Source organism: Saccostrea cucullata, unplaced genomic scaffold (genome assembly GCF_032062105.1).
Source record: "Saccostrea cucullata isolate Sc308-1 unplaced genomic scaffold, CSIRO_AGI_Scuc_v1 ctg1860, whole genome shotgun sequence".
Lineage (NCBI taxonomy): Eukaryota > Metazoa > Mollusca > Bivalvia > Ostreida > Ostreidae > Saccostrea > Saccostrea cuccullata.
Window position 1 is genome coordinate 71,463 of NW_026929161.1, and position 26,422 is coordinate 97,884.

At 33.6% G+C, this 26,422-nt stretch overlaps 1 protein-coding gene across 2 annotated transcripts; it reads right to left on the minus strand.

Moving 5' to 3' along the window:
* Positions 1–562: 562 nt before the first annotated feature.
* LOC134279947 (vesicle-fusing ATPase 1-like) lies at positions 563–26,422 on the minus strand. 2 transcript variants are annotated; one of them, XM_062762355.1, is made up of 22 exons: positions 26,341–26,359; positions 26,162–26,237; positions 21,523–21,617; positions 20,995–21,094; positions 20,631–20,749; positions 20,314–20,459; positions 20,029–20,078; positions 19,808–19,896; positions 19,424–19,566; positions 19,149–19,215; positions 18,748–18,880; positions 18,576–18,650; positions 18,247–18,337; positions 18,063–18,137; positions 17,639–17,922; positions 17,017–17,173; positions 16,539–16,672; positions 16,206–16,272; positions 4,396–4,475; positions 2,450–2,646; positions 2,051–2,102; positions 563–1,862 (listed from the first exon to the last, which is right to left on the minus strand). In XM_062762355.1, exons 3-22 carry the CDS (start codon positions 21,615–21,617, stop codon positions 1,788–1,790), a joined length of 2,229 nt encoding a protein of 742 aa, XP_062618339.1. In that variant the 5' UTR covers positions 26,162–26,237; positions 26,341–26,359; the 3' UTR covers positions 563–1,787. The 2 variants fall into 2 exon arrangements, with proteins under 2 accessions (XP_062618339.1, XP_062618338.1); XM_062762354.1 differs by having other exon boundaries at positions 26,162–26,422.

Here is a 26,422-nt window from a genome sequence, read left to right on the forward strand (position 1 = left end):
ATCATCTAGTAAAAACCTACATATTTTTGTGTGTATTATATACACAGTATTTAACTTGTATACTTCTGACAACACATATAATATGACCGATTAGTTTTATTTAATGAAATGAATAATTTGAAAACTTTAGAGATGAGTTCTAACAAAGTTAACACTGAGTCGTCTACAAGCAGAAAAGATACTTGAATTTATGCATTTTTCACTACAAATGTATCCAAGTCCCTACAGCCAGAACCCCTAAACTTGGGACAATGATTTTCACAATTTTGGTAGAAGGATTGATGCTTAGGACAACACTTTTGGCTAATTTTGGTTAAAGAATATTTTTGAAAATTGCATGTCCTGTTTTGGTCCCACCTCTATGGACCCAGAGAGTTTATGGTCCATTTTATCCATAGATATTTTACAGTAAAACTAATTGAAACTGCATGGCTATGCTGTTTATGAGAAGCTGAAAATATTGAAAAGTTTACAAACAGAAGAGCAATACAAGTATATAGGTCATACAGTGACTAAGGTAACCTTAATCTTTTTATCATTTTCAAATAAAAAGCAACGAACATTTTCTTTTCATCTTTATTTCCTTTGAATTTTCCTATTTAACATAATCTCAAATAAAAAAGTTTTAAAAATTTTAATAACAACATATTCTAGGTGTATATTTAGGAGGAATGTTTGATACAATTAATTATTTTAGGAAAACCCCCTAAACAATACAAAAATATCAGAAAGCACATTCAGCTTCTTTTCTATTAAAGTTTTGCCACAAAAGCCTTCAACTATATGTCTGCAAACCTCTAACGCTATTTTAGCAAAGTGAAGACTTGTGATAAAATGACCTATTTCACACTGAGAGAACATATAAAAAATTTGCAATTGCACATTTCAATAATGAAAGGTCCGATTTGTGAGAAACCGGGAACAATTCCCGATGGTGAGTATAAAAATGAAATCTTTGCTTTAATCAGAAACATCTGCTATATTCTATATGGGGCCAAGATAAATAAATTGTGTGTTTCTGGTCCCCCGACTGTCCTTACTTAAAATATATGAGCCAATTCAGCTGACACTGTGGAGAAGATTGCAAAGAATAGAGAGGAATGGAAATCCCTAGTCCTTGCCCTATGTGCCTCCGGGTGCAACAAGGACTAGGTAGGTAGGTAGGTAGCTGACACTGCAAACTGTATTCTCAGATATCTTTTTGGAATTAAGAAATTTTGTTTAATTATTAGAAATCCTAATCTGGATCACTTCCATGTTTGAGAAAATGGATATTCTATCCACATTATTGGAAATATTTTGATAGGGATTTCCCTGTTGAATTTTAATCAATAAAATGTTTAAATATCAAAATAAAATGTTTTCCTTAACTACCCACCCTATTTATTCTCAGGATGGAATAAGAAACACACTATTTATTTATACTGGCCTGAACACAACAAAACTTAAGATTTCTGTTACATATATCTGCTATGTTCACAAAAACATATATTACCCATCAAGGACATATACCAGCATGCATTTAAACTTTATGCTGCATTTCAAAAAAAACTTTTTTTTTAGTATCTGTTACAGATAAAAATTTACAAATAATTTATTTTCTGACCATTCATTTCTATTTGTGCATATGACAGTCATTTCAGTGTACATAATTATATTAAATTACTAAAATACTACAGTGTAAACTGTATGTTCAAGTTTTAAATAGATAACAATTATGCACTTCATAAGCAACAACATTTTTTTTCATAAATCTATCACAATATTTACAAATAATAAAGTCCAACCTAAACAGTCATCTCTAATCCCCCTTCCTCTTCCAAAACACACAGAAACTTAGGTATTCTATGTGACTCATCAATCTGAAATGTAAAAAACAAATAAATCAAACACTTGTCGGTTGAAATTTCAGTAGTCAAATTTTGTTTCCTTAATGTAGATACAGATAATTTGATTTTGAAAATCATAATTAGATCAGTATTTCTTAATTCCAATAATGTAAATTATGTTTTTTGTTCAAATGATTTCCATTCTTGCAAACACTGCCTACCTGTCGAGCCATTTCTATGAGAACTAATAATTTCTTGATACCAATCCACAACCTATACAAATGAAACAAAAAAAAATCATTTTAATTTCATCTAACTTCTAACATTCAACATAATCAGAATTTTAAAATGTGACAATATATCTTTCATTTGAAAAGATTTCACATTCAACACAATTAGGATTTACTTCTTATAAAATGGCTTTATATGTTTAAATCTACTAATTTAAAAAAAAATCAGAAATAGGAAGGTGAATGCAACAGCATGTTACAATACTAATGTAAAATATCTCTTTCTCAATCGTTGTATTTGACTACATTTTAAAAATGTTAATAGCATATGTCAATGAATAATATTCACATGCATAAGTTTTTTTGTGAGTTATTACATGCAATGAATACCTCTTTCCACTGGTTTTTCGTTTGAGAATTTCCAGTTCATTGCTGTTGAAGGCATCCACATTCTCCAGAACTGCCATTAGATGTTCACTACTGGATATGTTGGAGGCATGAATAATTGTCCCAAATGTTTGTGCCATGTCCATTTCCTGGAGAACATCTTTCCTACTTGAAGTTCCTATCACCAAAAGTTTATGGCCCTAAAAAGCCAAAATGCATGTGTAATATTGCAAGAGTACATTGATACAGGTAGCCAAGTTAGATATACATTCAATCTTTGGGTGTTATACAAATTGATCATGTGAATGACTTCATGTTATTATACACTTAGAGTATATCATTGAGGGAGTCAGCAAGATTCCAGTTCCCCAAGAGCAAGTTTATTTCCCGAGGTGAAGCCGAGGGAAATAGGCTTGCTTGAGGGGAACTGGAATCTTGCTGACTCCCTCAATGATATACTTTAAAGCGGCACAGTGAGTCAAAATCATATCTTAATTTTAAGATATCTGCAGCATACAGAGAAAGACTTACGAAAATTATGAGTATATAGCGAAGATATGACAATTAAACTGCAAGAATTGACTGCACAATATAAGTGCCAGAAAAACAAAGGTTGTATCTACCGTTTCGTTGTTTCGTTTATGTCAAGGTCACGCTACTCTTATTTTTAGCTCAAACTTGTAAACAAAATTCAACTGGAGCATGCAAAGGTGAGAAATATGTTCTAACAACTTTTTAAAAAGATTACATCAAATTTTTTGGTCTACTTATATTCATTCGTGGATACCTGAGACCATGGTAACTATGGAAACTTATTCAACACTTTTCTGCGTACACGTATAATAGGGAGGAAGAAGTACCAGGGTATTTTGCAATACTTTCTTTCTGGGGCAGACAAAAATTATTTTTACTTTTATTTTTCCCCATAAAAATTTAATTTTTAAGTTCTGAAACCTGTAATTTTCTGAAACCTAATACTTTAAGGAATTGAACAAAATTTACAGAGGTCATGCAAAAATTCTACATTTGTCAATTTTCCCCTTTGTGAGTCACTGTGCCACTTTAACTGTTTTATTATACCGATACAAAAATTAGACATTTTCAAAGCAAGTAACTGCAATTCTAATTTAAACACAGTGCAATTACAAAGGAAATGAAAAGAAAGGAAATATTGATTACATAGAATATAGATAAAATAAATAAGTACAATAAAATGTCTTTGCATTTGAATCAATTAGATACAAAAAAATTGTATCTACAAGAAACTTTATTTTATAAACAATAATTTACACTGTGACACAGATATGTGATCTGTGGATAGCTCTCAGTGCACATTATTTTACACGGATGACGTCACAATAACAAGTTACATTTTCCCGTAAAAATTAGGCCCTGCCTCCTTATACAGCTGCATTATGAATATTCATTATTTTTTTGGAACACATCAGTACTTTTCATATGATTAAAAGAAATCGCTTGGTGTTCCGAATAGGTGTGTATCAGTTCATCAAACTGATGCACCTTTCTGTAGGGTATCAGTCTTTTTATAGCGATTTTCAGGGAATCAGCAAAATATATCAATTTACTCTTATATAGTGAAAAATCAGTAGAGATATAATAAATCCCAATAAAACTCAAAAAATGATATCATATTTCTTAATCTTTGAACATTAAACAAATTGATCACGTGACTGACTTCATGTTATATCTCAAATGAAACTCTAAATATGATATCTTATTTCTTAATTGACAAAAGTGTGATGATATTTAAGATACAGAAGTTCAACTTTTCATGTACAAAGAAAAAAGGTAAGCAACACTTAATACATTGCATTATTAATACATTGCATTATATTTACTCCCAGAGGCTATCCCATCCTAGCCACATCATGTGTGGCTCGGATGCCCTTGGCTACAAAAGCACTGTTATAGAAATAATGTCTACTTACCGCTGGTGGGGCTTTCTTTAACAGCACCAACAGAGCCTGCAGGACTAGATTAGAGAATCGTGGACCAATGGGCACGTAGTCTGAAATAATAACAAGAGGCCCACGGGCCTTATTGGTCACCTGAGTATTGTGCAGCAACTTTCAAACAATTAAATTTGGTTTGTGTTTTAATTAAACCAGAGGCCGTGAAATTTGCAATTCACAATTTTGAAAGAGGCACCAATGCTTATCATAATTATAGACTTAGCATGCTTACTCTATTTACTTAATACCCAGAGGTAGATCAGAGTAACATTAAGAGAAAATGCACTTCCACTTTATAACCAGTTGTGCACCTCATCCCAAAGGAACCACTGATCCTGGGGCCACATATTTCAAAATCTTGCGAATTTTATCATAAAATGGTTGATTAATACCAAAGAGCAGATTTCAAAGCATTAATTTATTTTCAGACTTTGTACCCCCCCAACCCCTGACCCGGGGACGGGGGCATAAAAAACTAGAACTGTCCAAACGGGACAAAATACCCCCCGCTGGATTTTTCAGAAGTAAGTTTTTCCATAATAAAGATATGTATCAAACATGAATTATGAAATTTTTCTTCCAGTGACCTTGTACTTCCCCAAATGACCTTGGGTCAGGGTCACGACACACCCTTGGGTCATGGGCAATCTTTGTGTGAATTGACAACCTACCAAGTTTATCCATAAGAAAGATATTGACAGGACAAGAATTATGAATTTTTTCTTCCAGTGACCTTGAACTTCCCCAAATGACCTTGGGTCAAGGTCATGACACACCCTTAAGTCACGGGCAATGTTTGTGTGAAATTACAACCTACCAAGTTTATCCATAAGAAACATATGGACCAAACACGAATCATGAATTTTTTCTTCCAGTGACCTTGAACTTCCCCAATGACCTTGGGTCAAGGTCATGACACACCCTTGGGTCATGGGCAATCTTTGTGTGAAATGAGAACCTACCAAGTTTATTCATAAGAAAGATATGGACTGGACACGTATTATGAAATTTTTCTTCCAGTGACCTTGAACTTCCCCAAATGACCTTGAGTCAAGGCCATGACACACCCTTGGGTCATAGGCAATCTTTATGTGAAATGAAAACCTACCAAGTTTATTTATATGAAAGATATGGACCAGACACGAATTATGAAATTTTTCTTCCAGTGACCTTGAAGTTCCCCAACTGACCTTAGGTCAAGGTCATGACACACCCTTAGGTCATGGGCAATCTTTGTGTGGAGTAGTAGATTCTAATGTCCCTCTGTAAGAAAGATATGGACCGGACACGATTGCACAGACAGACAGATGGACGGACGGACGATGGACACAATGTGATCAGAAAAGCTCACTTGAGCCTTCGGCTCAGGTGAGCTAAAAAGCATCCAATCGCCCAATATTTTAAAAGGCAAAACTTTACGACATTTTCTAGTATTAAGTTGAAAATAAAATGACGTCATTGCTTTCTGATAAAAAACATTAGTGTTTTAATCTGCTGGATTGAACAAAAGAAATGTCTAAGTGGAGAAAAAACTCTGAAACGATCTATAATGCGTTTTTTCTTCAAACTGGGGAAACTGCCCGTAGAAACAGTCACGATGATAATCAGACACACAGAGGATGGAATGTAATAAAGAGACTTGTTCATAGATAATTTCAGCGATTTTTAACGGATCATGGGTCACTGAATGATCAGCAGAGGACAGAAAAAGGGAAGTCGGGCGGAAACGTTCTTGAAATGGTGTCTGATGTTGTCCGAAAAGAGAGACGGTTAGAGTGATATGCGAAACTTTGTCTTATGGTTTGTTCAAAGAATTTTGACAGATAACTAAATTATGTAAAGACTTGAGTTTACAATGGGTGCCAATAATTCTTTTAAAAAGAGAAATATATGTGAATGTTTTCGTGAATCTTAAATATTTTTAATGAAACGAAGGGGAAGCGTTTAAGTGTATGACGCCGCGTATCTATCATATGACGTTATTTAGGTGCAGCGACTACCATAATTGCACTTTGTAAATAGTTCGATATTTTGAAAAGTATATATCATTTTAACTTGAATTTTTCAGAACTGTTTTGTAATATGTAGCTTCGATCATGTATAGTTTCCTTAATTTACGTCAACTAATAGCAATTTTATCGAAGTTGTGACATTACTTTTGGATCAACCCTCGTAATTATATAATGCGAGTTTTACGAATAAAACAACATTTAAAAATGAATATTTTTACTTACGCTTTGATATTTATTTAATAAACATTAAAATCTAAAACATGAACATCACGTTTTTCTGTCTAGTGATCCTGCACCATTTTGACATTAGACGTTTGAGGTCGATCCCGATATCATTTCATGCCATAAGGGCCAAATGGATATTCAGCTCTAAAACCTGCCTGTTTACCTTAACTTAACAATAACTAAATCAAAGGCCTGAAGGGCCTGCGAGTTGACTCCCTCGAGTCAATTAAGCTTTTTCATACATCTGGGCACCATACCTTGATATACTCAGTTTATTTTGCATCTTAAGAGATTGAATATTATATGTCTGATCCACGTTCGGTTCATAAACAAGAGTCCCACGGGCCTTATAGGTCACCTGAGTATTGTGTAACAACTTTCAAACAATTAAATTTGGTTCGTGTTTAAACCGCAGGCCATGAAATTCACAATTTACAATTTTGAAAGAGGCACCATTGCTTATCATAATTATTAACTTAGCATGCTTACTCTATTTACTTAATACCCAGAGGTAGATCAGAGTAACAAAGAGAAAATGCACTTCCACTTTATAACCAGTTGTGAACCTCACCCCAAAGGAACCACTGACCCAGGGCCATATATTTCAAAATTTTGCAAATTTTATCATAAAATGGTTGATTAATACCAAAGAGCAGATTTCAAAGCATTAATTTATTTTCAGGCTATGTAACCCCCCCCCCCCCCTTTGACCCTGGGGGCATTAAAAACCACTTTGCTAGATGCACCTTTCTTCATCATAAATATATATATACTTGGATCATTGGCATAAAACCCAGAGGCAAAGGAAAATATTTTCAAAGAATTAATGTATTTTTACTATATAATCAATTAATAGAGCCCGGCCCTAACACCAGAACCCCTGACCCTGGGGGCCATAAAATACACAATTTTGGAAGAGGCACTCTTGCTCATCATAACAATGTGCTTAGTTAGTTAATCTAATACCCAGGAGCAGAGAAGAAGATTTTCAAAGAAATAATGCATTTTCACTATATAATCTATAGAGCCCCGCCCTAACACCAGAACCCCTGACCCTGGGGGCCATAAAATTCACAAATCTGGAAGAGGCACTCTTGCTCATCATAACTATGTGCTTAGTTAGTGTATTTAATACCCAGGAGCAGAGAAGAAGATTTTCAAAGAAATAATGCATTTTCACTATATTATCTATAGAGCCCTGCCCTAACACCAGAACCCCTGACCCTGGGGCCATAAAATTCACAAATCTGGAAGAGGTACTCTTGCTCATCATAACTATGTGCTTAGTTAGTGTATTTAATACCCAGGAGCAGAGAAGAAGATTTTAGAAATAATGCATTTTCACTATATAATCTATATAGAGCCCCGCCCTAGCACTGAACCCCTGACCCTGGGGCCATGAATTTCACAATTTTGGTAGAAAACTCAATGCTCATTACATTCATGCCAATAGTTTACCTGCTTGATGTCCAGGAGTAAAGAAGAAGATTTTTAAAGATTTCATTAATTTTAGTGGTTTTGGCCCCACCCCTCAGGCCCCAGGGGGGCGGGGACCATGAAATTCACAATTTTTGTTCCCCTCCACCCATAGATGCTGTATACCAGATTTGGTTGAAATTGGTTCAGTGGTTTCAGAGAAGAAGCTGAAAATGTTCAAATGTTAACACACGACGGACGACGACGGACGAAAACGGATTGCAATAGATCACCTGAGTTACTCAGGTGACCTAATAAAGTGTATATTGCTTTTTCTTTAAATATACAGGTTGGAACTAATGGGCTTCTGTATTTTTTTGCCTGGATTCTATAATGAATTAAAGCACATTAGCTGAAGTGGTCAGTGTTATGGAATAATTAGGTTAAAGTTTCCCACAGCAAATCTGGATTCTAAAAATAGATTTTCAACAACAACTAGCTGCAGCTAATGAGAGCAGCAGGTTTTTGTGTTAGGGAGTATTCTAGGTTTATTATAAATAAACTTCAGATGGGAAGATTAGATCTGCCTAACATGCTTGAACATATATTCATACGCAGTAATTGTACATCGTACAGATATTTGATAAAAAATTTCTTTAAAAGCATGAAGGCATAAATAATGTTACAGTATGACATTTTATACAGTTTTTACCTCATAAGTTTATACAATCACTCAAAGTCTCAAACCAAAGCATTTTTTGCAAGAACTATAATATTTGGCGTATGGATCACCTTGATGAATGCGTGATAAATTTTACAGCTCTGAAATGGCTATGTCAACAGGGAGTAGCTCGCTACACGAGCCAACTCAATCATAGATGTTTATTTAAGTGCATTGTGTCACCAATGGGTATGTAAACACACGCTAGCTATCACCCACACCATGTGATAATTGAAGTGATTTAAATACCTGGGGGTCGTAACATAAAGGCTACTTAAGTCTAAGTCCGTGCTTAAGTAGGACTTAAGTATAGTCTAAAACTTAAGACCGTAACTAGAAGCGTGCTAAGATAAGGCAATCTTAAGAAAAAACTTAGGCGGCCGGTAGAGGTGACTTAAGTATATCTAAACTTTCTTGTACGTATATTTAGAATTATTTAATGTTGACTTTCTTTGTAAGAACTTTATTTTTTGGGGGGGGGGGGGGGGGGGGGGCGGATCACTGATTCCAATATCACTCCCAACACAAATACATGTAAATACAAAAATTTAACTTTTGGGATATTAATTAGTGGGACCTTGGTTATCGAAAGAAATTGAACAGTAATAAACCATGTATATATGTTCACTTCGAAAATATGAGTTGAAGTAATTTGTTAAAAACAGAAAAGAAAGAGGATGATGACAGTAAGAGTACAATTATCTATTATAAAAAGTATCTGTAAAGAAGAATAAATGTAGAACGCGACAAGTGCAGATTTAGACAGGGCTAGATCATCACTACAGTTCGAGAGAGAGAGAGATGCTGATAAGTGGAGAAATACGAAAAAAATATCCCGATTTTTTGTATCCTTGATTAACTAGCACATAAGTATATCATAAACCTTCTGCAGTTTTTGCTTCTGACACGCATGGCCTGATACATAGCGGGGATTCAGAATGTATTGAATTTTTTAGGGTTTCAATTTCAAGTGGACAAACGGTCAATTATCTTTTCTTGTCTGTGATAATAACAGGGTAAGTGAACATTTGTCAAAACAAAAGAGTTACAAAAGGTAAACTGAAAACGCCTCAAGTGTTAAAACAATTGTCGTTAACATTTACAATGAACCACAAATCGCCACTTTGTGACCGTGTGGTATTTGTTTTCAAACATTCCGAATAATTTATGACATAATTATAATTTTAATATGAAATCTAATCTAAAATATCTTTAACCGATAGATAATGACGTCAACTTTAGTTTATAATTAATTAAAACCCTGACTGAATCACTTTTAGCAATATATCTATATAAAATCAAAAACATAGGTTGACTCATATGAAATATTTTTAACATAACTTTGACTTAGCTTAGACCTAGCTAAGTTCGTTTTATGTTACGGTTTAAGACATACTTAAGTAGTACTTAGTCAGGTCCTAAGTTTATGCCTAAATCATACTTATGACCCTACTTAAGTCAAAAACTTAGCAAACTTTATGTTACGAGCTCCTGGTCACAAACACTCAGGCAATTAGACTCAGTAGTTCAGTAATGAACAAAAAATAATTAGGCTAAATAAACACTTCAGTCATAAATATAATTTAATTTGATACCAAATGCTTAACAAAAATCATGAAACAGTTTTTATTCTTAGTAATATGCAAAATATTCAAAGTTATATATAGGCTATCATGTAAAAATAACTTATTAGGGAAAAAAACCCTTTGCAGCTGTTTTGTATTGTATGAAAAAAATATTAATATTTTCAGATGTTCACAATATTTCCCAATATTCAAATGACTCGTGCAGATCAAGAAATTTTTATTTCTTAACAATTGTAAAAGCATTTTATAGTTGAGCAGTACCTATTAAAAAGTGGAAATAAACATAAGGTGTTATAAAATACATTAAACATACACATGATATTTTCATATTGTATATTTGAACACTGCAGAAAATAAGCAACCTGTATTAAGAGACCACCTGTCATATGTGACCTTTTTTTTTTCTCCCCTGGAAGGTCTCTTAATACAGGTTTGACTGTATTTTCACTATATAATCAATAGAGCTCCATCCTAACACCAGAACCCATGACCCTGGGGCCATAAAATTCACAATTTTTGAAGAGGCACTTTTGCTTATTATAACTATATACTTAGTTTATTTAATACTCAGGAGCAGAGAAGAAGATTTTAAAAGAATTAAAATATAATTTAATTTGATACCAAATGTTTAACAAAAATCATGAAACAGTTTTTATTCTTAGTAATATGCAAAATATTCAAAGTTATATATAGGCTATCATGTAAAAATAACTTATTAGGGAAAAAAATTTGATGGAGTGTATCAAAACATTTTTTTGGATTTAAAAATATACATTTGATATTTTCATAAAGTTATTTGTTTATACCTTGCAGCTGTAAATCAGATCCAGCATCTAAAGCAAGTATGTTAGTGTCCATCCCTAGATGCATCATCCATGCAAGTTTAGTTCAGGTAGGTCTTATAGTTACTTGGGAATGAAAATGTAGGTCAGATTCAGCATCCGAAGCAAGTCACGTAGTGTTCATCCCTAGATGCATCATCCATGCAAATTTGGTTCGGGTAGGTCTAATAGTTACTTGGGAATGAAAATGTAGGTCAGATCCAGCATCTGAAGCAAGTCTTGTAGTGTCCATCCCTAGATGCATCATCCATGCAAGTTTAGTTCAGGTAGGTATTATTGTCATCTCTCATGAGAGATGACACATTAAGTTTGATTTCCGGATGTGAAGGCACAGTGTAAGCTGCCATTTATCCATCGGCAATCCTCGGCTGACTCCACTACGCTCCATAAAAAAGTGCGAGCCCGAGGATTACCGACTGGTCAGTTTGATGATGATGCGATTTTCTAAATATAGATCGAGATGTAAACAATGAGTGATCTGCCTCATTATTGAGAAAAAAAAAACAATCTGTGCATCATAAAGAGTCAGACACACAAAAGCGCCTGGGTGGTGGGGGTTCTTCAAATATACATGTTGCATGCACAACACATATGTTCTCATGTTATTAACATGAGTAAAGTAAACGTAAATGATGGTATGAACTCGATGGAATTTGATCCTCTGCGGCCGACACGTGGATCCAAGAATTCACAGAAAAACAACATCAAATTTAAAACAATCATGTAAGTAATCGCATCTACTGATATGGATTGATGGCGAAAACTTCAAGTTTTTGGTTCTTTAGTCATTCTATAAACTTACTGAAATTTCTTAAAAATAATACATTTAAGTCTGATTAAGCGATCGAATATATTAAGAGTAAAGCCTGAACCTTCAGAAATTAAAGCACGTTACACTGTATATATAAGCGGATACATTAATGTCCATAAGAAACTACAGACATTGGAAGATTAAAGAACACAAAGAAGCAATAGTATTTTTTTTTTTTTGCATGTCTAATCTATTTTAGAGGAGTTTAATTTCATGTTTATAATTAAAGAACTTGCAATCATTTTCTCAGCTGCAGAGCTGTAGCTCTCCAAAAAAATATATTGACAGACTAGAGAGCTACAGTGCCACCCATTAAAAAAACTATATTTATTGTGCACAAAAATTTGCGCTTGGTTCTGGATAAATTCCTTCAAACTCTTGCCTCAATTGCAAAAACGGTGATCTTAAAGAAATATCTTGGCTTTCTATCGAGTGCTCTCTTAGTTGACATCTGCACAAACCTCGTTAGACCGAATTATCTTGCAAACAAAATTTAAAAAAAAAACGATTTTTTTTATCTTGCAAACAATTTTTTTTCCGATCATCTCACTTTCAGCGCCAGGAGGGCTATTAACAATAATAATAAGGAATGTTTTGTTGTTGAAACAGCGAAAGAATATGTAAGGATGACACGGTACGTTAGTAATATTTTGAGATGACATTTTGAAGAGCATGGAGAAATAAACAGAGAAACAGCGCATTTTTTTGTGCGCAATAATATACAGCCAAAAATAAATTTGTTGAAATATTTCCTTCCTATCCACAACATAGGATTTTTACTCTTTTTTTCTTTATCTAATATTGTTCAGATAAAATGCCACTCCCCTTCCCTAGAGGAATAATTTAGAAAAAAAAATCTGTAATATAGTTGAGAAAAAAATTACATTCCACTGTCTATTCTATGACATTTACGAAGCCAAACTGCCCAAAGAGATGACATTTCAGGCTTTCTGGAAAGCCAAACTTGTAGTTACTTGGGAATGAAAATGTAGGTCAGATCTAGCATCCAAAGCAAGTCTGGTAGTGTCCATCCCTAGATGCATCATCCATGCAAGTTTAGTTCAGGTAGGTCTTATAGTTATTAGGGAATGAAAATGTAGGTCAGATCCAGCATCAGAAGCAAGTCTTGTAGTGTCCATCACTAGATGCATCATCCATGCAAGTTTGGTCTGGGTATGGCTTATAGTTCCTTGGGAATGGACCTGCTCCAAAAACTTTAACTTGGTCACTCATCTGGAAAATGAAGGTCAGATCCAGCATCAGAAGCAAGTCTGGTAGTGTCCATCCCTAGAAGCATCATCCATGCAAGTTTGATCCTGGTAGGGCATATAGTTACTTGGGAATGGACCTGCTCCAAAAACTCTAACCTGGTCACTCATCTTGGGAATGGACCTGCTCCAAAAACCTTAACCTGGTCACTCATCTGGAAAATGTAAGTCAGATCCAGCATCTGAAGCAAGTATGTTAGTGTCCATCCCTAGATGCATCATCCATGCAAGTTTGGTTCAGGTAAGGCTCATAGTTACTTAGGAATGGACTTGCTCCTAAAACTTTAACCTGGGACTCCGACGCTAACGCAGACACCAATGCCAGGGGTATAGCATAAGCTCATCTCGACTTAATAAAGGAATCGGAGTTTCCTGGTAATATGCACATCTACACATTGTGTCCTAAATATCTCCAAAGTTTGATGAAATTCTGTGCAGCGGTTTATGAGGAGTTGCGCTTACAAACTGTTCATCTCTATATTCAAGGTATGGCCAAATGCCTAAGTTAAAAAGTGAGGAAATTCCCGGAAAAAATAAAGGAATCAGAATTTCCTGGTAATATGCATATCTACACATTGTGTCCTAAATACCTGCAAAGTTTGACGAAATTCTGTTCATCGGTTTATGAGGAGTTGCGCTGACAAAAAAAAGGACTGACTGACTGACACTCTGACCGACAGGTCAAAAACATTATACCTCATGCAACTTAAGTTGCGTGGGGTATAATTAATTTCTCATGTCTATTTCACTGTTTGTCTTTTTACAGACAAGTTTACAGTATTTAACCTACTCTGTCACTATTATACAACAGATTTCTGAACTGTAAACATTTACGTAGTACAATAAATCTGTATATCAATATGTAGCCAATGTATTTAATTTCAAAATTAATATATTACGCTGCACATTTTATCTAAATGCAGGATATCAAACACTCGCATTTGTCTTTTTTTTACATCGCAGTAGTACATTTACCCCATACCTGAAGCCATTTCTACGTGTCTATCAATGATCTTTGACTGTTTAACAATTAAGGCGTGTCTATCATAAAAACAAAGTGAGAGCTAGAGCTTGGGATGAATTTTAATTATGAAATTTAGTGCAAACATGTATTTATAATTTTGTATTACATGTAGCTGTTTAATTAATATTCTTTCTAAATAGGTGTATCACGTCGGACCTTAGTTTGAATTCACAAAAGTACCAGTAAACAATTGCCCTCTCTATTTAAAACAGTAAGAGGTAAACAATTTTTCATAATCATGTTTGATTTTCTTTACCACTTTGCTTTTTTGACATTTTTGTGGAGAACTAACTATAGAAAAATTTCAGTTGAAGATTGTGTATATGTTTGACTGATTCGGCATATGATACATAATGTTTGATGGTACATTGCAAAATAAAAGTTCTATTTCACATAATCTTGATAACATTGTTTCTTTTTTTTTTAAACTATACCAAAACTGTAGATTTTGAAAAAAAAATTTAACGGATGACTGACTTAAGAAATTTTAGTCGATAGTCGGTATGATCAAACGATAGTCGAGTTCTCGAATATTGGTTGACAACATTAATAAAAAGAAACAATAACAAGTCAAAAATAAAGCACCAAAGGAAGACCATGGAGATTTTGTGTTTAAGTCTCATTTTCCGATATATAAACCTACCAAACTTTTCTCTCGCCGAAGTACTTGAATTAGCTTCAAAAAACCCACATCAAATTGGGGTTAGAAAAATATTGTATAAACATATAATAAGCAGTGTAAAACATACATGTACATAAATAACTAGAACTGTCCAAACGGAACAAAATACCCCCCGCTGGGTTTTTCAGAAGTAAGTTTTTCAATAAGAAGGATATGTATCACACAGGAATTATAAAATTTTTCTTTCAGTGACCATGAACTTCCTCAATTGACCTTGGGTCAAGGTCATGACAAACCCTTGGGTCATGGGCAATCTTTGTGTGAAATGAGAACCTACCAAGTTTATCAATAAGAAAGATATGGACTGGACAAAAATTATGAAATTTTTCTTCCAGTGACCTTGAACTTCCCAAAATGACCTTGGGTCAAGGTTACAACACACCCTTAGGTCATGGGCAATCTTTGTGTGAAATGAGAACCTACCAAGTTTATCCATAAGAAAGATATGGACCGGACACGAATTATGAAATATTTCTTCCATTGACCTTGAACTTCCTCAAATGACCTTGGTCAAGGTCATGACACACCCTAAGGTCATGGGTAATCTTCATCTGAAATGAGAACCTACCAAATTTATTCATAAGAAAGATATGGACCGAATACAAATTATGTAATTTTTCTTCCAGTGACCTTGAAGTTCCCCAAATGACTTTTGGTCAAGGTCATGACACACCCTTAGGTTATGGGCAACCTTCGTGTGAAATGAGAACCTATCAAGTTTATCCATAAGAAAGATATGGTCTGGACACGAATTATGAAATTTTTCTTCCATTGACCTTGAAGTTCCCCAAATGACCTTGGGTCAAGGTCAAGACACACCCTAAGATCATGGGCAATCTTCATCTGAAATGAGAACCTACCAAATTTATCCATAAGAAAGATATGGACTGGACGCGAATTCTGAATTTTTCTTCCAGTGACCTTTAACTTCCCCAAATGACCTTGGTTCAAAGTCATGACACACCCTTAGGTCATGGGCAATCTTTGGGTGGAGTAGTAGATTCTAATGTCCCTCCGTAAGAAAGATATGGACCAAACACGTTTGCACAGACAGACGGACAGACGGACAAGGTGATTCCTATATACCCCCCCAAACTTCATTTGCGGGGGGTATAATAATCTTACCAGTTAACAGTGAATAGAGGAAAATTTCTCATTCATTTGTCAAAAAAATTTTGAAATGAAAAAAAAATACATACCTAAAAGTCTTTCAATGTCATCAACAATGATACAGCTTAGTGGAGATTTGTATGCATCATCAAACATCTATAAATAAGTGAATAAAAGAGATAAATTTACATGCACTGCATGTTTTCCTGGATCACATTCAATTTTTCACATCATTAATAACATATACTAAATACATGTTTGCAATCTTTGATTTTTTTACTGAATAGTACTGCATATACTTCGATGACAATAAGCATTCATATTCTTTTTATTTGCATAGCATATCTATGCATAGGGTGCAAAGTTTATAAGACTACTCTATTATCAAAATTAAGACCCAATACTGATATCAAAAAATTTACCTTCTTTATTGCCTGACACTTAGCAGGTTCTGTAAAACCAATCATGTTCTCTGCACTGATCACTTTGATGAATGGGAAATCTGAATTTTTGGCTATCTGTGCAGCCAGGGAGGTTTTCCCACTGTTTGGTGGACCTATATGAAAAACACAATGATAAAACTATCAGAACACTTGTCATAAAAGATTTAATCTTATCCATACATAAAGAAACTGAGTCCAAATTTCAATACGCCAGAAGTAAGTCTATTTTCTTTTTCAAGGGGGGGGGGGGGGGGGTGTCAGAATAAAACCAACAGTACAACAAGTGGAGAATAATTCTAACCATTACTTCAATAATAATGATAATTTGATATCATATGAGTACATGTATTTTAAATAAGAAAACACTAATTTTAGCAAACTGGCTTTATAAGACTACAATTGTTAATTTCAAAATATTCTACAGTAGTTAATGTCCCATTAAGTACTTAGTACCTACCTTCCACCAGTACTGTGACTAGAGGTGTGGTAACACTAGTTTTGGCCTGTGATATCAGTAGATCTCCATCCTCTAATACTCTGTGGACAGGATCTCCCCAGGTTATGATTCCATTGGATATATATTTCTCAAACTCTTTCTTACTGCTTCCAAATGCCTATAATACAAGAAATATTAAATACACATTTTGGATGAAATCTCATATTCAGTTTGACCTATTCCAAAATTTCTTTATGTCACATAATCAGTTATCACTTCTCCATTTTGCTAATATCCAATACAAAAATTATTTTCCAGTATATAAATACATGTATCTTCGAAAATTTATCAGTATTTCTCAGATTTAATTTTTCTTCCAATGATGATCGGTAATTCTCAGATTTAATTTTTCTTCCAATTACTATAGAAGCACTTTGCATAGGGATAAAATTCTGTTGTTTTGTCAGCAAAAGTAGTTTCCTGGGCATTTAATTTCATCGTTTTGAAAGTAAACCTATTCAATACATAGTCAAATAAAAGTCTGTGTGGGATCTAATTTCGTTGATGATTGTTGACAGTGAAATAAACCAAATTTAACCCCCCATGAATATTTGTGCTTTTACAGTATAAATCTTTCACTTACTGGACTGCAGTCGTGTTCCAGAGCATGCATGAAGTCCTTCCTGGTGATCAGTAGTTTCTCCACGGCATCTGGATCTACCTCCACCTTACTGGTGGCCTTGATCAGGCGGTTCATGGCGGTGGACTGTGCTGCCTTTACCAGGCCTTCAATCTCTGCCCCGCTAAAGTTCTTAGTCAAGGCTGCCAGCTCCTCAATATTTACATCTGGGGACAGCTTGCCATTTTCTCTCATTGTAGAGGTGTGGATGTTTAAAATCTGTAGCCTGCCTTGTTCATCTGGTAAACCTGTGTGGCAAAAAGATTTTTTTTTTGGCCATTAAATCAAAATACAAATTGTTTGAACTTCACTGTTTTTTTTTTTGTAATAAGAACACAATGATGCAGTTTTCAAATATTTTCATTTATAATAAACAGGAATCACATACCAATTTCCATCTGAACTTCTAATCTCCCTGGTCTTATTAAAGCTTCATCGATCATATCTTTCCTGTTGGTCATTCCTGAAATATTAAAAACATATGAATATATAATTGAGTCATTGTAATACTGCATCTGATATGATTCTTTGCCTAAATGAATGCTAATTTTCTGTTGTTAATGCTGATTTACCTATAACAAGGATGTTGTTTAGCTGATTCACACCATCAATCTTTGACAACAACTGATTTACCACTGTGTCATGAACCCCTGTGTTTCCAGCCTATTATTAAATAAGATTATAACTTTAGCAATTGTTATTTTGATGCATATTTCAGATTAACAAGAAAGCCAGATTGTTAAATAATTATAGGTATCTGTGAGGTAATCACAAACTAACCATAGAACAAAATTCATTCAGTAATGAAGTAATCAAACATTAAGATATATCAAAGCTAAATACCATATTTCTTATGAAGGCAAGGAACTAAGAAGGATATCCAAAGTACAATTCAACTTACCACAGAGCCTCTGGACTTACAAATGGCATCAATCTCATCAAATATAATGATGTGTAGACCACTGTGAGGACCACACTACAAAAGGAAAAGTCAGATTTAATTTCTTCTAAAAGTCATATCAACATAGGTAAAAATTTGGTTAACTCAGAAATTATGTTTTCAAATCCCATACCCTTTGTTCCTCTTCTTCGGCTTCTGCAAAAAGCATCCTGATGTTTTTCTCTGACTCTCCAACATATTTATCTAGAATCTGTGGTCCGTTTATAATCTTAGGTTCCCTGGCATTTAACATCTTTCCTATCTGTCTGTAGATTCATAGGAATGGAAAAAAATTAGATTACTACAGAGTAAGACAAAAATTCAATAATCATAATAATGAGCAAGCCATGTTTTATAAACATTTACATGTATATCATAAAATGTATATTGTATACATATATATGTAAAATAAGTCAAAAATTAGCAAATAGGACATAGTCATTCAGGATTAAATACTTCAATTTTTTGATTTTCTAAAATGTAAAATCTCCTCAAAATATATTTTCATTGTGAAAAGAAGTTTTTAATTGGTACCTGGCCATCAAAGTTTTTCCAGTACCTGGGGGACCAAACAGTAGAATACCTTTCACATGCTTCATCCCTAAAAAAATCCATAAATTTAAATAATGCTCTCATTTGTACTTCATGACAATTAAAGAAGAATTTTGAATATTATGGGAGGTCAACAATCCCATTCTTCAAAATTTGTGGAATCAAAGTTATGGCCCTTCTGATAAAGTGCTCCATAAGGTTCAAGTTTTGGAAACAACAATGGAAAAGACAGTGGTAATACCAGGAAGACACCTCACCTAACTGTTCTATGACTTCTGGTGGGAACACTCGAGAGGCAAACGCTCTCCTAAATATTGCTGAGAATTCTTTGTCCAGACCACCAATACCCATCTTATTGAAATCCCAGTCAGGGTTGATAATGGAGGTAAAGGCCTGCTTACTGAAGAAAAACAGTAAATATTCATCAGATTTAATGTAAGGTTTCTTACCTGACTTGTTTGAAAAATATGCAAGTGGAAACAGGCATTATTTTCAAATTAATGTGAAAGAGAATATTTGCTCACTTTTTACATGTACAAGCATGGGACATGTACAGATGAAAATTTTTAATAAATCAGATATTAGCTAGAAATATCCCAAAAATTGGGGGAGAAAAATAGAGCATCATATCTTGTATTCACCTTTTGGATTTTCCTGTCAAATTAATTGTGGATGTATCTGCTTTTTCAAACACCACTGTTGTGTTAGGAGTCAACAAACCTAATTGTACCTGAAATTTTTTTTCACATTTTACTCAGCCTTAAACATGACAGCAGACTATGAATAAAGTGCCCTGCAAATAGGAACAGAATTGTTTTACACAGATTATCCAATTAAATTTTTTTTTTAAAATAAATCTTACTCTCTTTGAGGTTCCAGTGCTTCCATCTTTCATTTTGGTGAAGTCAATTACTGCAAAATAATTTTTGACATCTCACAGTTTGTATTTTACAAATTCAATTTTCTTTCATCACTCAAATACAATGTTGTTGGGCATCTTTTCATAAAAAGCAATGAAAATAAAGTGTCATCTTTCATATCAAAATGTATTGTCAGAAATCACCTTTTTTCCATCTCCAAAATTCTACCTATTTACATTATTCAAAAAATAATAATTAATATAGATGAAGAACTCAGCATGTTGTACCTTCTATCTCTTTGACAGTGAGGACAAGTAATTTTTTGTCAGCAAACTGAAAAGCCAAACTCTGCCCCTCTGTAAACGCCATGTTGTTGAACTGCATTAAAAACTCAGCTGCCATCTTGTCTGTGTCATGTGGATCTGAATTAGCACTGCAAAAACAACAAGCAAAAAATCAATTTTACCCCCATATGTAGTAAATATACTCATTATTAACCTATGATATCTTTTAAAAGAAAAATCAAATCAAAGACATGAAATGAAGAAATTATTTAAATTGTCCAATATTGCTACATGTACATATACTGTTCAAATTCTCTTACTTTTTCTTCTGTAGGAAGTCCACCTCTACTACGATGGTCCCTATTGTGTCTGTTTTGGGATTGAATTTGTAAGTTTTTACTGTTAATTCTTGATTCAATGAAATATTTGCCCATCTTCTCTGAAAAAAGGAAAAAACTTACTGTGAATAAAAATGCATGCCATCCCATGCCTGGCCTCAAGACCATAAACTGAGAACAGACTTAAGTCAAAATTTTGATTTCGAATAACTTTGTGATTTATAAAATATAGCTTCTTCAAAATTTTTGTCATTATATAATGATTTGATTATACATGTATATAATTCTTGAATGGAGAAAATGAAGAAAAAATATTAACAACATATAGAATATTTCAGAAACTTACTTGCATCAAGTTAAACCCCACATAACCTTGTTGCATGCGTGGACTGTTCTTCACGGAGAATACAAACTTCATATGTGGAGAGGTGTAAATTTCTACATGCCTGAATTGAAAATAATAAAAGTTATCAAAATTTTACATCCACAAAAATATACAATTCAAGAATAGTGAGTTTGTCCTTTAAAAAATGTGCAATATCAAAACTGAGAGCCTTAACATATGATGTTCTCATAAAATGACTTTGACCTACTATAACAACCCTCCTTAATTATGTTGCCTCAATTTCAAAATGGCTAGGCTTAAATATGTGGTCAAGGGGATTAGAAACAAATGCATATCCTATACCTAATTGTTAACATGATCAAAGAATATATTCATCTGTTCATAAACTGAACAAATATTCAATGTAACTCTGCTTTTTTATTTTATTTCCTCAAAGATTTAAAAATAATCACTCCTTTATATAAGCAAAACATAGTTAAAAAATCATCAATGCTAATAATACATAAAATATAAAATATATATACATACCTGCATTGTTCGTCATCTATGTCAAGAGGAGAGGTGATAGCATAATTTGTAGTGGACAATTCGTCCGTTGGACATTTCCCCGCTTTCATTGTCATCTGCAGTTACAAAATAAATTAGAGCTTAAATGTTCAAAACAATTACATAGTCAAGCTTCCAATTTGAATTTGCAAAGCTGATTGAAGTTTCCATTGATTACAGTGAAGAATTGACTCAAAGACTGAATCAAAAAGCTGTCGCTATGTATTGATTTCATGCCACAATGTATCAAGCATACTGCATCAGAATTCCCTGGAATTGTGCAAAACTTATTACTTTTTGTCACAGTTGGACAGCAAGATGTATTTTTCTAGGCATTTCAGTCTACGCAATTGGGGGAAAGAAAACAACAAGTTTCAAAGTCAATCAACTAGAGGTGTCTTATATTTCATAAAATCTGGTCATTTTATTGATTTTTCCTTTTGTTAATGAGGGATCGGGCATTCCCCAGTGAAAGATGACATCCCACAGCATAGGATTGATGACATCCCAAAGTATAAAATGGTCTCCAACTGATATCCCATACCCATAAATATCAATGTACTAGAACTGTCAGTAAATTCCCTAAAGTATACTTAAAAAAACAAGTCAACAATCAATACTAATACAGAATGTGATGTAATGAGGACAAATATACCGGTATCTGCTTAATATGTAATAATGTCAAAGTAAACAATTAAAACAAAAGACACTCCTGCGAGTTTTTCTGTTATATGTCAACAGATTTGAAATTTTCAGACAATATCCACAATGAAACTTCAATACCAATAGATAAAATCACATTTTAAAAAACACTCTCAGAATGCAATAAATTTAATTCATATTACTGAACCATGCATCATATGTATACCAATATCAGCTGTGTAAAATTTCAATTACATTTACAAGCTGTATCCCTCTCTCTAGATACTAGAGAGAAAAAAAACTAATCTATTGATCGATTTTCATTTCACCTGCCTTATAGGCATTTGTCCTGTACAGTGTACACACTTACAGAATGTAACATTGATTACTTGACCAAGAAACAAACATTTTACTATTTGAACAGCGTATAAAGACTAAATGTCAACAACAAGAATATTTTTTAAAGCACTGAGACTGATAGAGATACAATATAAATCCTATAACATTACTTATTTCTGACATTTTATTTAATACACATAATTCTAACACAACAAGGGAATTGATCTATTTTTGGTAATTTGGTTACACGATCCAGGAAATTATAACATCAAGTCATCAAACATTTTTCCCCACTAACCTTCAGATTAAATCCAATATAACCAAGAGTTTCTATTTTCAGATGTTTACCATATATGTGATATAACAGTGTATTCCTCTGTGGTTTGTTACCCATTATTATCTCTCTTAGGCCAAAATAAAATTATTCTTTGTTTGGAATTGCCTCCCACCTCATTGAAATGCCCCCTCCTGAAAAAATTTTATTGACCAAAAGTAGGAAGATTTTTTTTTATTGCCCGTTATCACATGCACAATACAAAACACTGAAATGTAGTGTCAGATCTATGCAAAATTAAATTTCTTTGTTGATGGTAAATACTTTTTTAAAAAGTCAGAAAATGTGTTTACTGAGATTTTTATAAAAAAAATTTACCTGGTATCTTCAATTCTGAAAAAAAAAAATTCCCTCCCTCCCTCCTGTGTCTGAAACCCTCCTGGCGGCAATTCCAAACAAACAATTTTTAAGGGTGGCCTTAATTGTGCTTCATTCTCAAAAACAATTCACAGAGGTTATTGTGTCACATGGATTGATTGATGTTACAAGTGTATAAATAAACCCAAAATCAACCCAATCAGTTGAAGAACAGAATATTCTAGGGCTGATGCTACTGTATAATCAATACCAAAAGCTCTCTACAACTGCCCTGTATCAATCTTTACAATCAGTGAAGTCATTCCAGAGGCTGAGTGCTATTTCATATCTTCCTTAGGAAAGAAATGATAATTTTAACTTCTGACAGAGGCTATCTGTTATGTGATCCATTTGAGTAGATAAATAATAGATGCAGTATTGAGGTTCTTATTTCCTGTCTTGCTTGTAACACGAGTTTTGACTGGTAAGCAAGTCGGGTGCAGTGTTTTCCCTAAGAACCAGCTACCGGCCAAATTGACCACTTCAACTGACAAAAATGCCGCTTTGAAATAAAAATTTGTTGTAACATGTGTAAGGTCCACAGAGATTTTGTTTAAAAATCTCAGCCCCTAACCTGTTACAATTTATTTCTAACCCTTTACTTTGAATTAAAGGGAAAACACTGCGGGTGTATATTTCCATACACCAGACTGAGGTGTAGGTAATTGACATGTCACAATTCAAAGTTTCTCAATATCAAAGAGCAATTTTATGACTTGAGTTTAATTTGAACAAACTTGAATTTAAGGGGGCCGACTATAGTTTTATTGTGTGAAAACTATAATAGCGAAACTCCTCATTTTTATACCATATATAACTTACACTATTTTCAGTGTACATGAAAAGTTTGGGGGAAATCTACCGTCCAGGTATTTTTGAAGGGACCGTCTCAAAATACAGGTACATTTACTATAGGATTATATAGGAAAATGCCAAATTTTAGCACTTTAAAGCAAATTATACAAATACTACATTGAATAGACATTTTGTTCAAACTATGATATTTGATGAGTAATACTATATTATACAATATATGTAAGTACCGTCTTGTTACCAGAGGGGGCATCTCAAAATGCAAAAAAATTGCAAATTTTACTATTTTTATAGAGTACTACAAAAAATGACGTACACAATGGATTCACATGAAAACATTATAAAAATATTGGAGATATTCTCAAATTTCTATGTTTTAAATTTCAACAGTGTATGTTTGTTACTTTTTCTTAAATAATATTTTTATTACCCCTTTCTTTAAGAGGTACAGATTATCCTAACGTCAAAAACACACTGCAACGTCGTCAACCTACCTATCAATTGCAAAATCGGTTTCAAAAATCAGTTATATCAAATTTTAATTACATTTATATACCTATTATTTCTTAATTTTGTTTAATTTTAATAATTAAGCGAGAAAAGTTCCATTAAAACAGTAAATACGCTTCGTTTTACTATAATGATGCGCAAAATATTGCACAATGAAAACTATAGTCGGCCCCCTTAAATTAAGTAAATTAAATAAATTTTATCTTTTCTGTCCCCACGATTCTTGTAATATATGTTGAGAAGAAAATTTTCATCATGTTCATATATTATATTTTCTCTCCTTGAAGAGGATGTGGCCCTTCATTTTCTTATTCACAAAAGAATGCTTTTTATCAAGTTTGATTGAAATAGGCCTAGTTATTCTGGAAAAGATGAAAATGTGAAAAGTTTGCAACAAAATACTCCTTGTCACAATGATGACAATGACTGACAACAAAAATTTTTATTGGAAATGCTCACTTGAGCCTAAAACAGTTAACTTTAATATTAATTTAAAGTGAGTTTTTAAAAAATTGAATTGTATATTTGTTTCCCTCCAATATTTTGTAAGTGTTTGATTTCAAGCAATTTTCTGCTCTCTCTTGAGTGAATGTTGATGCTTGATTTTAATCTTGGTACAGTGCCCCTCCCCCCCCCCTTTGGATTGAGATCACAAGAACTATTAAGGTCTTTTGTCAAACTAGACATAAAAGATATAGACTGAACAAAAATTTGAAAGCCTGGATTTACTTAACACTTAACCAACTTGACAAATTGGTACTCTGGTTTTCCGAGTGCAAACACAAAATGTTTAGCATCATATTTTAACAGGTTGAGTCCAATTGCCCAAATCGGATATAATAGTCCGTTTGGGATATAATATCCCAAATGGGCTATAAATTTACAGTGCAAAAAATGAAAATTTTTATCTCAGCAATAAATATCATAAATCCGCATCAAAACACTTAAAAAGGAATAACTTTTGGTAAGCAAGTTTTTCTGCAACCCTACCGTTTGTTCAATTGATCCCCAAGAAGTTAAGGAACTTCCGAGGGATCGATCTCCTAAACAAATGACATACAGGAAAACTTGTCAACCAAAAGTTATTCCTTTTTAAGTGTTTTGATGCGGATTTTAGATATTTATTTAAAAAATAAAAATTTTCAATTTTTGCACTGTAAATGTATAGCCCATTTGGGATATTATATCCCAAACGGACTATTATATCCCATTTGGGCGATTGTACCCAACCTGTTTAAAGACTGCTATTCTATTTTTTTTTCTTTTCTTTTTTTTTAAATATGGATTTTATTTCCCTGTGTCAGTGTGTGGTTCTCGGTATTTATAATTAAAAATAAGATAACAAACACGGAGCCTCAAGAGGTCAGGTGTGACTCCACTGGACACTGGTGGTAAAACATGAAATAAAATGAAGTTCACAGCCCCCCCCCCCCCAACTCCTCTTTCCCGTAAAGCCATTTTTGATAGTGTGAATTTCACAGGAAATTCGGGCTAAATAGCGGCTGCTTCGAGTTGGAGCATATTATATAACCTGAGTCCTCAATTCACTCCAAAAAAATGAACAATATCATTACAATGATAAATATCAATAATGGAAATAACAGCTATAGATCTAATATACTGTACCTTTAGCTTGTAATGAAATGAATCCAACTATCCGATAACCGTTCACTCCCTCTCGGATTTTATCTTGTGGTCGTGACTAAAATTAAAACCAAACTTGTGTGTATTTCAGGAATAGTGAAAAATCGCTGTTACTCAATCCTTTTTTCCAAGATTCTGTGTATTTATGCGAGAGAGCCTACCAGTCGTGCATTTAACTATTTTTTCTTTAATTACAGAAAATAAACGCCATGTCAATCTTCCTCAACAATCCACATAATCCGG